The sequence below is a fragment of the Moesziomyces antarcticus genome (assembly GCF_000747765.1).
Source record: "Moesziomyces antarcticus DNA, scaffold: scaffold_v10080, strain JCM 10317, whole genome shotgun sequence".
NCBI lineage: Eukaryota > Fungi > Basidiomycota > Ustilaginomycetes > Ustilaginales > Ustilaginaceae > Moesziomyces > Moesziomyces antarcticus.
This window is the reverse complement of record NW_014638930.1, coordinates 1-11,922: the sequence shown is the minus strand read 5'-3', so window position 1 is coordinate 11,922 and position 11,922 is coordinate 1. Positions and strand designations below refer to the sequence as shown.

The window sequence follows — 11,922 nt, the reverse complement described above, 5'->3', positions numbered from 1 at the left end:
CCATCCCCCCCTCTCCCCCCCCCCCCCCCCCCCCTGCCAAGGTTGAAAACAAAAGGAAAGAGAAGGTGTTGACAAAGTTGATTGTTGGGTAGGGTGACAAAGGTGGCGCACTTTTGCGATGCGACAACCCGGATGGCAACTGCCGATTCGCCGACTGGAACGGTCATTGGAGGGGTAACAACGCTACTGCCGAAACGGTGATCTGCGATCTGTCGTATCAAACGCGTCGACCGCTCGAACAGGTGTGTGGGTTTGGATTCCAACTCGCGCGTGACAGTCCCTCGACGTACTTTGGTGCGGATCTGCTGCATCGCGCCTTCCACGTGCCGCAGTTTGTCAACGAAAAGATCCACCACTACGCAGACACCTACGCCGACTGCCTCGAACTTGCAAAGACGAACGCCTCCGCCGCTGTCACCAACCAGTACAGCCTCCAGTACTTTGCTGTCGACGTCTACTCGAGAAACATGGTCAAGAACGGCTGTGTAGGCAAGGTCGAAGACAAGCACGACCACAGTCACGCAACGACCAGTGCAGCGGCTCCCGCTCAGACCCAGGCACAGACTTCGTCCAGCGCAGCTCCAAGTGCAACGGCTCCCGCGGCGTCGGCTGATTGCCACACCCACGCTGACGGCTCGGTCCACTGCGGAACTCACTAAGCCGCACCCCCACTCATAACCCGCCAACAAAAGGCGCCAAAAATTTTGTCATGGTCGCCAACTCTGTATATACACGCCCCACAATACAGTCTATATGAAAGCAATCAAATGGGCTCGTCGCGCGGCTCGATGAGCATCTCGTTCATCGCCACGTGTGCCGGCTGGCGGAGCGCATAGACGATCGCGTTGGCCACATCGCTCGTGTCGAGGATCTTGGCGCCCGTCGGTTCGCCGTACTTTTTGATGGCCTCCTGGTCCGAGCTCATGCCCAGCAGCTCGGTCGCCGTGTTGCCCGGCTGCACCGACGTGACGCGCAGGCCCGTGCCCGCCGTCTCGAGCCGCAGCGACTGCAGCGTCGCCTCGACAAAGAACTTGGACGCGCTGTACACGCCCAGCCCCGGGAACACCTTGCGGCCGGCGTCGGACGAGATCGCCACAATGTGACCCGTGCTGCGCGGCAGCAGCCGAGGCAGAGAGGTCGAGAGCACGTTGAGCAGCCCCTTGCAGTTGACATCCACCGTCTGCTCCCACTCGCCCACCTGCACGTTGTGCATCATGGTAAAGTACATCACGCCTGCGCACGAGACGATAATGTCGATGGGGCCGAGCGCATCCGTGGTGGTCTGCATGAGCGACTCGACCTGCGCGCGGTCAACCACGTCGGTCTTGTGCACGTGCACCTTGGAGCGCACCGGCCCTCCGTGCGCGCTTGAGATCGCCGCCAGCTCCTTCTGCAGCTTCTCGAGCGCTTCGACTCGGCGGGCTGCGAGCGCGACGTGCGCACCTTCGCGTACGAGCGCCTTGGCCACCGCCGCGCCGATACCCGACGAGGCGCCCGTGATGACGGCCACCTTGCCGCGCAGCGGGAAGTTGGGGTCGAACGCCAGCGCGAGGCCGTTAGTGCCGTTGGCTTCGCCAGAGGGCGTGCTGGGCACGCTCGATGGCTGGCGCTGCATCCAGCCGCGGGCGTACCAGTGGCGGGCGTAGGTCTGGAGCAGCTTGGCATCCACCTTGGGACGGTGGAGGTCGCCGAGCGCCGCACGCGTGGCGTCGTCCTTGAGCGCAATGATGCCCAGCAGGAACTCTTCCGAGGGCATGCCGGAGCGCAGGATGTCGACGGTGAGGCCGTGGTCGCCACCCTTGGCCGAGCCACGCGTCTCGTTCCAGAGCGCCACCCACGACTTCCAGCTGGTGCGCTTGGTCGGGTAGCCGAGCGTGTCGAGGTGCTGGAAGAGGAGGCGACAGTCGATGGGCTCGCTGTCGCCGAGGTGGTAGATGGGCTGGTTGGCGTCGATGTGGTTGCCGATGGCGACGATGCCGCGGCTGACAAAGTCGACGGCGGTCATCTCGATGTGCCAGTTGGGGATCTCGGGCGCGACGCCGAGGTGGACCGACTCGACGATGAGCGCGGTGATGAGGTCGTACGTGTTGGTGGAGCCGGTCTCGGAGTGGCCGCTGAGCGTGCCGATGCGGATGACGTTGGCGGGCAGGCCGCGCTTGGCGGCTTCGAGCACAAGCTGCTCGGCCACCCACTTGGTCTGGCAGTAGCCGTCGAGCAGCTTCTCCGGGACTTGCTCGAGCGGCATGATCGTGGACTCGGGCCAGCCGGTCTGGGAGGGGGGCAGCACACCGTTGGTCGAGACGTACTGGACGGTGGCGTTGCTGAGGAAGGCGAGGCGCAGGATCTCGCGCGTGCCTTCGACGTTGGGGTCGCGCAGCGCCGCGTACGGGTAGACGAGGTTGACCTGTGCAGCGCAATGAACGACGACGTCGACACGCTCGACGAGGTCGTCGTAGACCTCGGGCACGAGGCCGAGACGGTTGCGCGAGAGGTTGGCGGGGAGGACGTCGATGCGGTCGAGCATGGCGTGGTCCCAGACGCCGAGGTCGAGCATGTTGCGACGCAGACGCGCCATGGCGGCGGAACGGTCGGTGCGGTAAGGAGCGTTGAAGCGGATGAGGCAGACGATGCGCGCCGAGGTGTTCTTGAAGAGGTCGTGCAGCAGGAATCCGCCGAGGAAGCCGGTGGCGCCGGTGAGCAGGATCGTCTTGGCCTGGCTGAGCGGGCACGCTGCCACGGGTTCGGGCGAGGCGAGCTTGAATTCGGGGGCGAGTTCGATGTCGGCGCGCAGCACCGTGGGCAGGTCGGCCTGGACGGCGGCGTTGTGGCCGTCTCGGGCGTTGAGGGTGACGCGGACGTGGCCGGCGAGCGTGGGATTGCCGGCGAGGTCGCCGAGGGGCACGGTGAAGCCTCCGAGCGTCTTGGAGATGCGGGTGGCGAGGTCTGCGAGCAAGAGCGAGTGACCGCCGAGGTCGAAGAAGCTGACGTTTTTGCCGGCCTCGAGGACGGTGTTGGGATTGGTGTTGAGCGAGAGCGCCCAGAGCTGTGCGATGGACTTGAGGTTGACCGTCTCGTCCGGGGCGGGGCTGCGGGCGCGCGAGTTGGTGCCGCTGGCGGCGGCGATGGCGGCGCGCGGGTTGGGGAGGTTCTTGAGGTCGACCTTGCCCGAGACCTCGTGGGTGGGGAGCGAGTGGAGCACGACCCAGAGCGTGGGGATCATGTAGTGGGCGAGATGCGAGACGAGCACCTGGCGTGCGCTGGGGCTGTGACCGTTGTCGTCGATGGTGAGCACGGTGCGGCCGGCGGTGTCGCCCTCGTCCGGCACGATGTAGGCTACGAGCTGACGTTCAAGACCTTCTCCGTGTGCGACGACGGCGCAGTTGCTGACGTCAAAGTTGTCGACGATGGCCTTTTCGACGGTGCCGGGCACGATCGAGTAGCCGCGGATCTTGATCATGCCACCGACGCGGCCGGTGATTTCGAGGAGGCCAGACTCGGGGATGATCCTGGCGAGATCGCCGGTCCTGTATTTGCGCGCGTTGGATTGGGAGGCAAAGGTGTCGGGGGTGAAGGCCTTTGCGGTGGTCTCGACGAGGTTGAGGTAGCCGCGTGCGAGGAGGCCGCCTCCGACAAAGAGCTCGCCGGGCTCTCCGGGCTGCACGGGATTCTGGTCCTCGTCGAGGATGTAGGTGTGTGCCGGGTCCATGGGCGGGCCGACGGGGCAATAGGGAGCGTCGTCGGGGAGGGTGGAGAACATCTGACGCAGATCGCCGCATGCGACCTCGTGGGTTTCGCTGGCGCTGTAGCAGTTGAGGATGCGCGCGTTGGGGAGAGCGCTGATGGCTCTGCGGGCGAGGTCGGTGGTGACGACCTCGCCGTTGAGCCAGAGGGAGCGGAGTGCAGGGAGCTTTGCGCCGAGGTTGTGGTGGCGTGCGAGGACGGCGGCGAGGAGGGTGGGTGTCATGAGGGTTTCGGTGATCTTTTGGTCTGCGAGAAGCTCGACGAGTTTGACGGGGTCGTAGGAGGTGTGGTCGGGGATGGCGTAGGTGGTGGCGCCGCGGAGGAGGGGACGAAGCATCTCCCAGACAAAGTAGACGTTGCAAGCCACGCGGTCGGCCGGTTGGAGGTCGTTGACGGCGAAGCGGAGGTCGTAGGAGCGAACGGGAGCATAGTGTGGGTTGGCGATGCCCTTGGGCTTTCCTGTAGTGCCGGACGAGTAGGAGACAAAGGCGAGACGGTCGAGGTCTGTGCTGTCGGGGAGGGGTGGGAGGGAGGAGGACGAGGCGGCGGAATGGTCGACGTGTTGTTGGAAGAGGGCAGCCGCGCTGTCTGGCGAGTCGATGTGGATGGTGGCGACCGACTTGGGGATGAGCTTTGCATGCTGCGTCTGGGTTACGACCACGGCGGGCTGGGCGTCCTTGATGACCTCGTGGAGGAGGCCGAGCGGATAGGCGAGTTCGAGGACGAGGAAGGCGCCTCCAGCGCGGAGGGCGGCGAGGCAGGCGATGACATAGTCTGCGCCCCTGCCCATGAGGATGCCGACGAGCGAGTCGCGGCCGACGGCATGCTGGGAGCGAAAGTAGAAGGCGAGGCTGTCGACCTTGGCGTCGAGCTGGGCGTATGTGTAGTTTGCCTCGGGGTCGACGAGGGCGATCGCGTGGGGCGTTGCCTTGACCTGGCGACGGAAGAGCGCGTCGAGGTCGAGTGTGGTGTCGAGGACGCCCATCTTGGTGCTCGAGGAGGTGTTATCGATGCGGTCTTGTGATGTCGACGACGATGGCCGGGTCGGAGGTGCGCCGAGGAAGGATCCGAACGCGATCAAATGAGTGTGACGGAGTGTGACGGAGTGTGACCGAATGTGACCGAATGTGATGGCAGACACGACGATGGTGACGAGGAGGAAGAATCGCCGGAGAAGCCGCCCACCAAAAGAGTGTTGGTTGCGCTTGTGGAGAGAGCGCCGGCACCACGATACGGACTGCTGCATGGAATCGATCCGAAGCTTCCGACCTGAGGAACCGCATTTCACACGCGCCCGCATTTCTTCTCGCCGCTGCTGCCACCGCCAGGGTCCTTCTCTTCTTCCCCAGCCGAAAGCGAGTTCAACAGAGATTTCCAATTGGCAGCCCGCCCGACCGCCTCGCCCACTCTCAACCCCACCTTCGATTCCGAGCTGCATCTCAATCACGGCCGACGTGGAAGCATCGCAGAGATCACATCCGCGCGTCTTGTCTTTCTTTCCTCGTGCGGTGACGGCTGATCCGACGACGATAAGCGACCTTCCCATCCGCCAACTATGCTCGAGACGTCACTCGGATGGCAACGGCAACGGCAACGGTGCAGCCGCTCGGCCAACAGCTCAGTCGTGGTTCTCGCTTCCAATCACGCCAACGCCGGATCTCGTTGAAAAGGGCAATGGGCAACGGGCAACGGGCAACAGACCCGCGCCAAGAGCCGAATCTACAAGGTTGACCTGCATCACGTCAAGGGCGCTGGAGCGCTGGAGCGAGCACGCCGTGCCAGTCGTCGTAGCGGCCCCCCGCCCCCGTCCCCACGTCCCTGCCAATTTCCGCCAAGTCACCGCTCCCATTCGGGCAGATGTTCGGATCTCGCCTCTCGGTCAGACCCGGAGCTCATCATACTTTGAGGCCTAACATTTCAAAAGTCAGAAATTTCGAGGGTTCGGGACTCGGCTCTTGCTCGAGGTGGAGGCAGCGGCGGAGGCTTTGCTGTGTGCATCCTTTGATGCTCGAGCCCAGCCATTGGCATGCATCAGCCACGATCATCCTTACTGAACGCCCACCATGGAGCAGCTACCGAGGTAGCATTCACGCGCAATGCCACCCAAGAAGCTCTCCATCGCTCGCATTCGTGCCGAGAGCACGCTGCGCAGCGACGACCCGGACCTCAACCGTCGACGTCCCTCGCCATCCAGCAGCAGCAGAGCCAGCCAGCGCTATCGTTCCGCAGCAGCATCCTCATCCTCATCATCACGGAGCAATGCACGCGCCAGCTCGGCCCGATACAAGCGCCCTGCGCAGCCCAAGGTCAGCGCGCGCATCCTCCAGATCCACGACGACGACATCCAAGAGACGCGTGTGCAGAACCGGTTTGCGCCCGATGCACGCACCCAGCGCCAAAACGTATCGTACCGTCCGCTCTCGCTCACAAAGCAGGCGCAGCGCGATGGCGCTGCATTTCAGCTGCCGACGCTCGCAAGCATGTGCTCCACCGTCATTGCCACCTGCTTCGACGCCCTCCTCCCCTCCCGCAGCAACTTTGACGCGGCTGCAGGCGCGACAACCCCACGCAGCGCCATCCGGAATGCGCATACCCAAACAAAGGCGGCGGCGGGACGCAAGCGATCGCGCGCAAGAGCGTTCGGTTCGGCTCCTGATTCGGACGAAGACCAGCAGGACTATGTTCCAAGCGACGCAGAAGATGGCGCTGCGAGGGCGGGGTCCAGATCGACCCGGAGCCGCGGTCGCTCTTCGAATGCGCAGACTGCAGCCGAGGGTGGAACGAGCCGGTTGCTGGCTGGTTGGACCACGTCCGAGCTGCACTATCTTACGCGGCGGACGTCCGAGCAGCTCAAGATGCTGTCGGCCGCAGCGTCGTTTCTGCTCTTCCGAGCGCTGGTGGAGCATGCGCCGCAGTACCTCACCAAGACGGTGGTCGCCGATTACTTTTTGCCACCGGTGCTCGAAGGATCGCAAGCGGGTGGGGAGGTGACGGCGGCTAGGACGCATGTGTGGCTGCCAGCGTCCATCCCGCTGCTCTCGCACGACAAGTATGCTGCAGCGTTCCTGGTCAATCACCTCACCAGTGCCTTGACATCCGCGAGCCAGAGTCGGCAAGCAGACAGTTGGACGCTGTCGCAGTCGGTAGTTGAGGAGACACCCTTGGCGATGCTACCACCGCGCAGGGGTTTGGTGCAGTCGGCTTCGTTTGCGCTGCGCTCGTTGCAGCTGCATGCACTCACACGGCTGCAGGACGCCACGCTCGCGCGGTTCTTTGAGGCTGCCATCACGTCGGACTCTCAAAGCACGCAGTCGGTACTGCGGCTCGAGACAGTATCGCTGAGGGGGTGTATTGCGATTGGCGATCGGACGGTTGGGGCAATGTGCCGCGCGACGGGTGCGACGCTGCGCTACCTCAATCTCGACTACACCGACGTTACCGCCGACTCGGTGAATGCCGTGATGCGCATGGCGCCCGATCTGCATACGCTCAAACTGGGCTACAACGACAACCTGTCCGACAAGACGCTGTCTAGCGCGCTGCAAGCACCAACGAGCGGAGAGATGCCGTTTGGCAAGCTGGTGAATCTGAGGCTGCGCCAGTGTGCGCAGGTGGGAGACGTGGGTGTGGCGTGCTTTCTCAAGTACGTCCACCGCACACTCGAGGTGCTCGATGTGTCGGGCACGGGTGTAGGCGGTGTGAATCCGCACAATCCCGACATGGGCATTTTGGTCATGGGCTTCTTTCCGACGGGTATGGAGGCCGAGGTGGGGTTGAGGAAGATCAATCTGCTCGATACCAATGTGGACTTTGACGCCGTGGGGCAGTTGTTGGAGAGGGCCGAGGGGATGGAGACGCTGCTGGTGAGGCAGATGCCCAGTCGCAGTACGCGCGATGGATTCATCCACATGCTCGAATCCATTGTGCGATCCCGACAAGAGGGTGGTTGGAATGCGGGGAGGTGGAAGAAGCTCCATGTGCGGGTGGTTGATGTGGCGGATGAATTCGCCCAAGTTTTTCCGGATCTTCTTGCCGTGTTCCCCGTAAGTTCTCCGGCTCCAGCCTTGATGACGAGAAGATCCGCTGACAAAGATGGGTGGGTAGAGGCTGGTGGTGGAGAATCTGCGCACGAGTTCGAGCCAGCTCAACTTTTTCCGCGAGGTCGCCGACCATGTCGATCCAGAACGGTGTGGTGTGCAGCATCTCAAGCTGCGCGATGCACGACTCTCGGATCATGCCTGGCGCTTTCTTACGCGCTTGAACTCGCTCAGAGAACTCGACCTCACAAACACGGCCGTCCCAGGTATGTCCCCATCTCACCGCACTCAAAGAGCAAGCAAACGTACTGATTGAGAGATGATAGAGGCGGTGGTCAAGCAAACCATCGAGGCGAACAGGTTCTTGGAAACGGTCGATCTGTCGCACTGCAAGCAGATGCGCATCTCGACACGGCGCAATGCGTTTGCCCTCCAAGACGCATAATCGCTTATACCCGGAATACAGCACAAGCAGAAAGGCGACGCACACGGCAGAAAAAGTGAAAGGAGATGACATTGAAAAAGGAAAGTGCGAAAAGCAAGCGAGTGAAGAAGAAAAAGAAGGGGGACGAGCCTTTGATGGCTGAACAAAAACACGAGAGAGAGAGAAAGATGGAACAAACCCAACGAACGATGGAGGGGGGAAGATTTAGACGAGGGGGGTGTGACCCGAGTGAACAGGGGTGCCATTGGTGAGGACGGCGTCGGTCTCGCCAGCCGCGCCAGCAACGATGCCATGGTTCTGGGTCTTTGCCTGTTGGAGCACCTTCTTCGCAAGCGCCTTGTCCTTGGCATACTGTGCGAAGCTGGCCCTAACCCTCGCAATGGCCTTGGGATCCTTGACCCCGGCCTGGTCGGTAACCTTCTTCAACTCGGCCGGGTTGGCAGCCAACTTGGCGCAGAGCTGCATGAACTCGTGCACCTCCTGCTCCGACACCACGGCGTGGAGGGAAGTCTGATGCGTTGCACCAGCCGGAAGCTTACCCGGGTAGAAGTTGGTGGTCTGGACCCTGTCGGGGATGCCGTCGCCAACGTTGTGAGCGGGCTTGTGCGTGTACATGGTGTAGTCGCGCTTGACCAGCTCGTCCTTGTTCTTGTCCGGAATACCGTCACCGTCATTGTGAGCATCCTTGCCCGTGAAGTAGGTGTAGTGACGCTTCTGCAACTTGCCACGCTCGCCAGCAGCCGCATCCGTCTGCGTCTGGAGCTTGTCGAAGAGGAGCTTGCGATCGTCCTGCGACAACTCGACACAGCCAGGATTGGGCTTGCCGTCAATCCAGTTGGCTGTCAGGTCGCAGTAGCCATCGGCATCGCAAATGTCGGTGGCGGAAGGAGAGCACTTGCCGGCAGACATGACGGTAGCAATGATCTCGCTCCACACCTCCACCATCGCCTCCTTCTCCTTGGCCGAGTAAGGGCGGCAGTTGGGGGAGGAGAGAGAACACGTGCCGTCCTTGCAGTCGGCGGAGGAGCCAGTGCAGAAACCGGTGGCGTGCGTGGCTTCAGCAACCGCGGTCTGCGCAGTGTTGAGAGACTCGCTGATGATCGAGTCGCGCACCTGCTCCGGTCCAACAGCAGCAGCAGCGCCGGTCTTGGAGTCCTGCTTGCCAGCATCCGAAGCTGGGGCGTCCTTGCTGCCACCATCGCGCTTGAAAAGACCACGCTTGCCGCCAGCGTCCGAACCGGCAGTACCGTTGCTGCCAGCATCCGAACCGGGGGGACCGTTGCTGCCAGCGTCGGAAGCGGAAGTACCATTGCTACCGCCATCGCGCTTGGAAAGACCACGCTTGCCGATGTTCGGGCCCAGATTGGCGGCAGAGGTCTGCTTGTCGGCCTCGTTCTGGAGCTCGTCCATGAGCTGCTCGCGCTCGTAGTCGCTGAGCGGCTGGCACGCAGTATTGGGCTTGCCATGCTGCCAGTGAGCAAGGCGGTCGCAGTGACCCGAACCATCGCAAACCACCTTGTTCTTGGGATCGCACTTGCCGGTGGACAGGACGCGGGCGATGAGCTGCGTGTAGTGGTCTGTGATCTGCGCCTCCTCCGCACGGTTGTACGGTCGGCAGCCATAAAGGCCAAGCTCGCAGGCGCCATCGGCACAGTGAATGTCGTCGGCCTGCTCGCAAGTGCCCTTGTGCTTGGAGATCTCGGCAAACTCGGCAGAGGCCATCTCGCGCGCAGAGACCAGGATGCCCTCGCGCGCCTGCTCGAGAGTCTCGTGCGCGCCGCCGCGCCTGAGCAGCGAACGCTTCTCGAAGCCCGTGCTTCGTAGTCTGGCCCGCTCCTCGACCGGCTCCTTACTCGCCGAGGTCTTGGTGAGCCGCTCAGCGCGAGAAGTGTCGTTGACGCCCAGCTGGCTCTCGAGCAGGGCTCGGCTCTCCTGGGCGTTCAGCGGAGGGCAGGCGGGGCTGGGCTTGTTGTCCTCGAACTCCAAATACCAGCTGCAGTAGCCATCGTCGTTGCACATATCGTCGCGCTTCGAAGCCTTTGCATCGCACTTGCCCGTGTACATCATAGCCGCGACGATCGGCTGGACAGCCTGGACCAACATGTCCTGATCGGGCCCGGTTAGAGCACGGCAGCCAGATGTGCCGATCTTGCAGCTGCAGCCGAGAGCATCTTTGCCGCAAGCACCCTCGCGCTTCGAAGTCTGCCTGACGATAGTGAGCGCAATCTGGCTGCCTGCGGCCTGGATGTCTTCGCCCAGCTTGGACACCTGCACGGCGTTGTTCTCACCCGACTTGACGGGCTTGACGTCCGCAATGATCTTGTCGCGCTGCGAGAGCATCGTGTCGAGACTGGCGAGCAGGTTCTTGGTCAGCTCAGGGCTAGGAGGTGATCCCTGAGCCTCGGCATCGACCTTCTGGGCGGAGTCGGCGGAGTCGCCGGCGATCGGACCAGGCTTCTGCGCAGCATCGGTCTTGTCGACGTAAGAGGCGAGCTTCCAGCTGGGGATGGCGACGTCGTTCTGGATCGACTGCAGAAGTACCATGCTCTCCTCGGCACCGATCTCCTTGCACGCAGGGTTGGGCTTGCCGTTCTTCCACCCGTCGAGGTAGCTGCAGTAGCCGAGCTCGTCGCAGATCTCCTTGTCCTTGGGATCGCACGCACCCATGACCATGACGGTGAGGTTGAGCTTGGTCATGTCCTCGATCATCTTTTCCTTCTCCGCCTTGGTGAGATGCTTGCATCCGGACTCGCCGATCCTGCAGACGCCATCGGGGCAGCCCGAGGTGCCTTTGTCGCACGTGCCGATGTACTGCAGCGTCTGGCGCACCGAGAACTCGGCGAGCTTGCGCGATTGCTTGCGGTACTCCTGGCCCAGCTCCTCGGGGTTGCTAGCAGGGGCAGCGTCAGCATTGTTGTTGTTGTTGTTGGAGAGCACATCGTAGAGGCTGTTGATGGAGCGCTTGGCGAGGGTGTCCGGCTTGACCTCGGGAGCAGACGTGGCGGTGCGGGGAGTGTCGTCGATCGTGTACTTCTGCGCGTTGAACGTGGCTGCGGGCTTGGTGAACTCGAACGAGCCGTCCTTCTGCTTCTCGAGCAGAGGGGCGATCTTGGCCATCTCGTCGCGATCGATCGGCTCGCAGTAGGGACTGGGCTTGCCACTGGTCTCATAGACGCTGCAGTAGCCGTACCTGTTGCAGAACGAACCGTTGAAGCGGGTGGGAGTGCACTTGCCCGTCGAGGCGAGCTTGAACATGAGGTTGCCCAGCTCCGTGGTGAGCTCCTTCTGCTCCTTGTGCGTGAAGGGCTTGCAGTCCGCAGAGCCCAGCTCGCAGGCGTCGCCATCGTCGCCATTGCGCGCGCCGTGCGTCTGCACGTAGCTCTCCATCTCCTTGGAGGCCGACTTGAAGATGAGCTTCTTCAGCTCTGCCTCGGACTTGACCGGCGCGTCGCTCGCAGTGTCAGCCTCGGCATCCGAGGCTGAATCTCCACGGCGTGCCAGATGAGGAGGGTGGCGGCCACCGTGATCGTTGGGGTCGTTGTGGTTCCTGGAAGTATTCGGACCACTACGACGCTCCAGAATTGACTTCTCTTGGTCGCCGCCATGAGGCTGGCGGCCAGGACCAGGGTCGCCGCCGGTGCCACGGTTGTCATCGTCGTTACGATGGGCCCAAGCACGACGCTCGAGAGCAGCGTGAGG

At 62.7% G+C, this 11,922-nt stretch overlaps 3 protein-coding genes across 3 annotated transcripts, besides 1 other annotated feature; 2 read left to right on the top strand and 1 right to left on the bottom strand.

Moving 5' to 3' along the window:
• Window positions 1–132: 132 nt before the first annotated feature.
• Window positions 133–659, top strand: PAN0_080d6636 (major allergen asp f 2-like protein; the record flags this gene model as incomplete). Its single annotated transcript, XM_014797930.1, has 2 exons — window positions 133–174; window positions 243–659. 2 exons carry the CDS (start codon window positions 133–135, stop codon window positions 657–659), a joined length of 459 nt encoding a protein of 152 aa, XP_014653416.1.
• A 104-nt stretch (window positions 660–763) lies between these two features.
• Window positions 764–4,726, bottom strand: PAN0_080c6635 (NRPS-like enzyme; the record flags this gene model as incomplete). Its single annotated transcript, XM_014797929.1, has 1 exon — window positions 764–4,726. One exon carries the CDS (start codon window positions 4,724–4,726, stop codon window positions 764–766), a length of 3,963 nt encoding a protein of 1,320 aa, XP_014653415.1.
• Window positions 4,727–5,837: 1,111 nt separating this feature from the next.
• PAN0_080d6634 (uncharacterized protein) lies at window positions 5,838–8,223 on the top strand (the record flags this gene model as incomplete). Its single annotated transcript, XM_014797928.1, has 3 exons — window positions 5,838–7,784; window positions 7,846–8,044; window positions 8,105–8,223. The coding sequence occupies 3 exons, from the start codon at window positions 5,838–5,840 to the stop codon at window positions 8,221–8,223; spliced, it is 2,265 nt and encodes a 754-aa protein (XP_014653414.1).
• A 204-nt stretch (window positions 8,224–8,427) lies between these two features.
• Window positions 8,428–11,922: a sequence feature (In-frame stop codon was detected at splice-junction site;~hypothetical protein).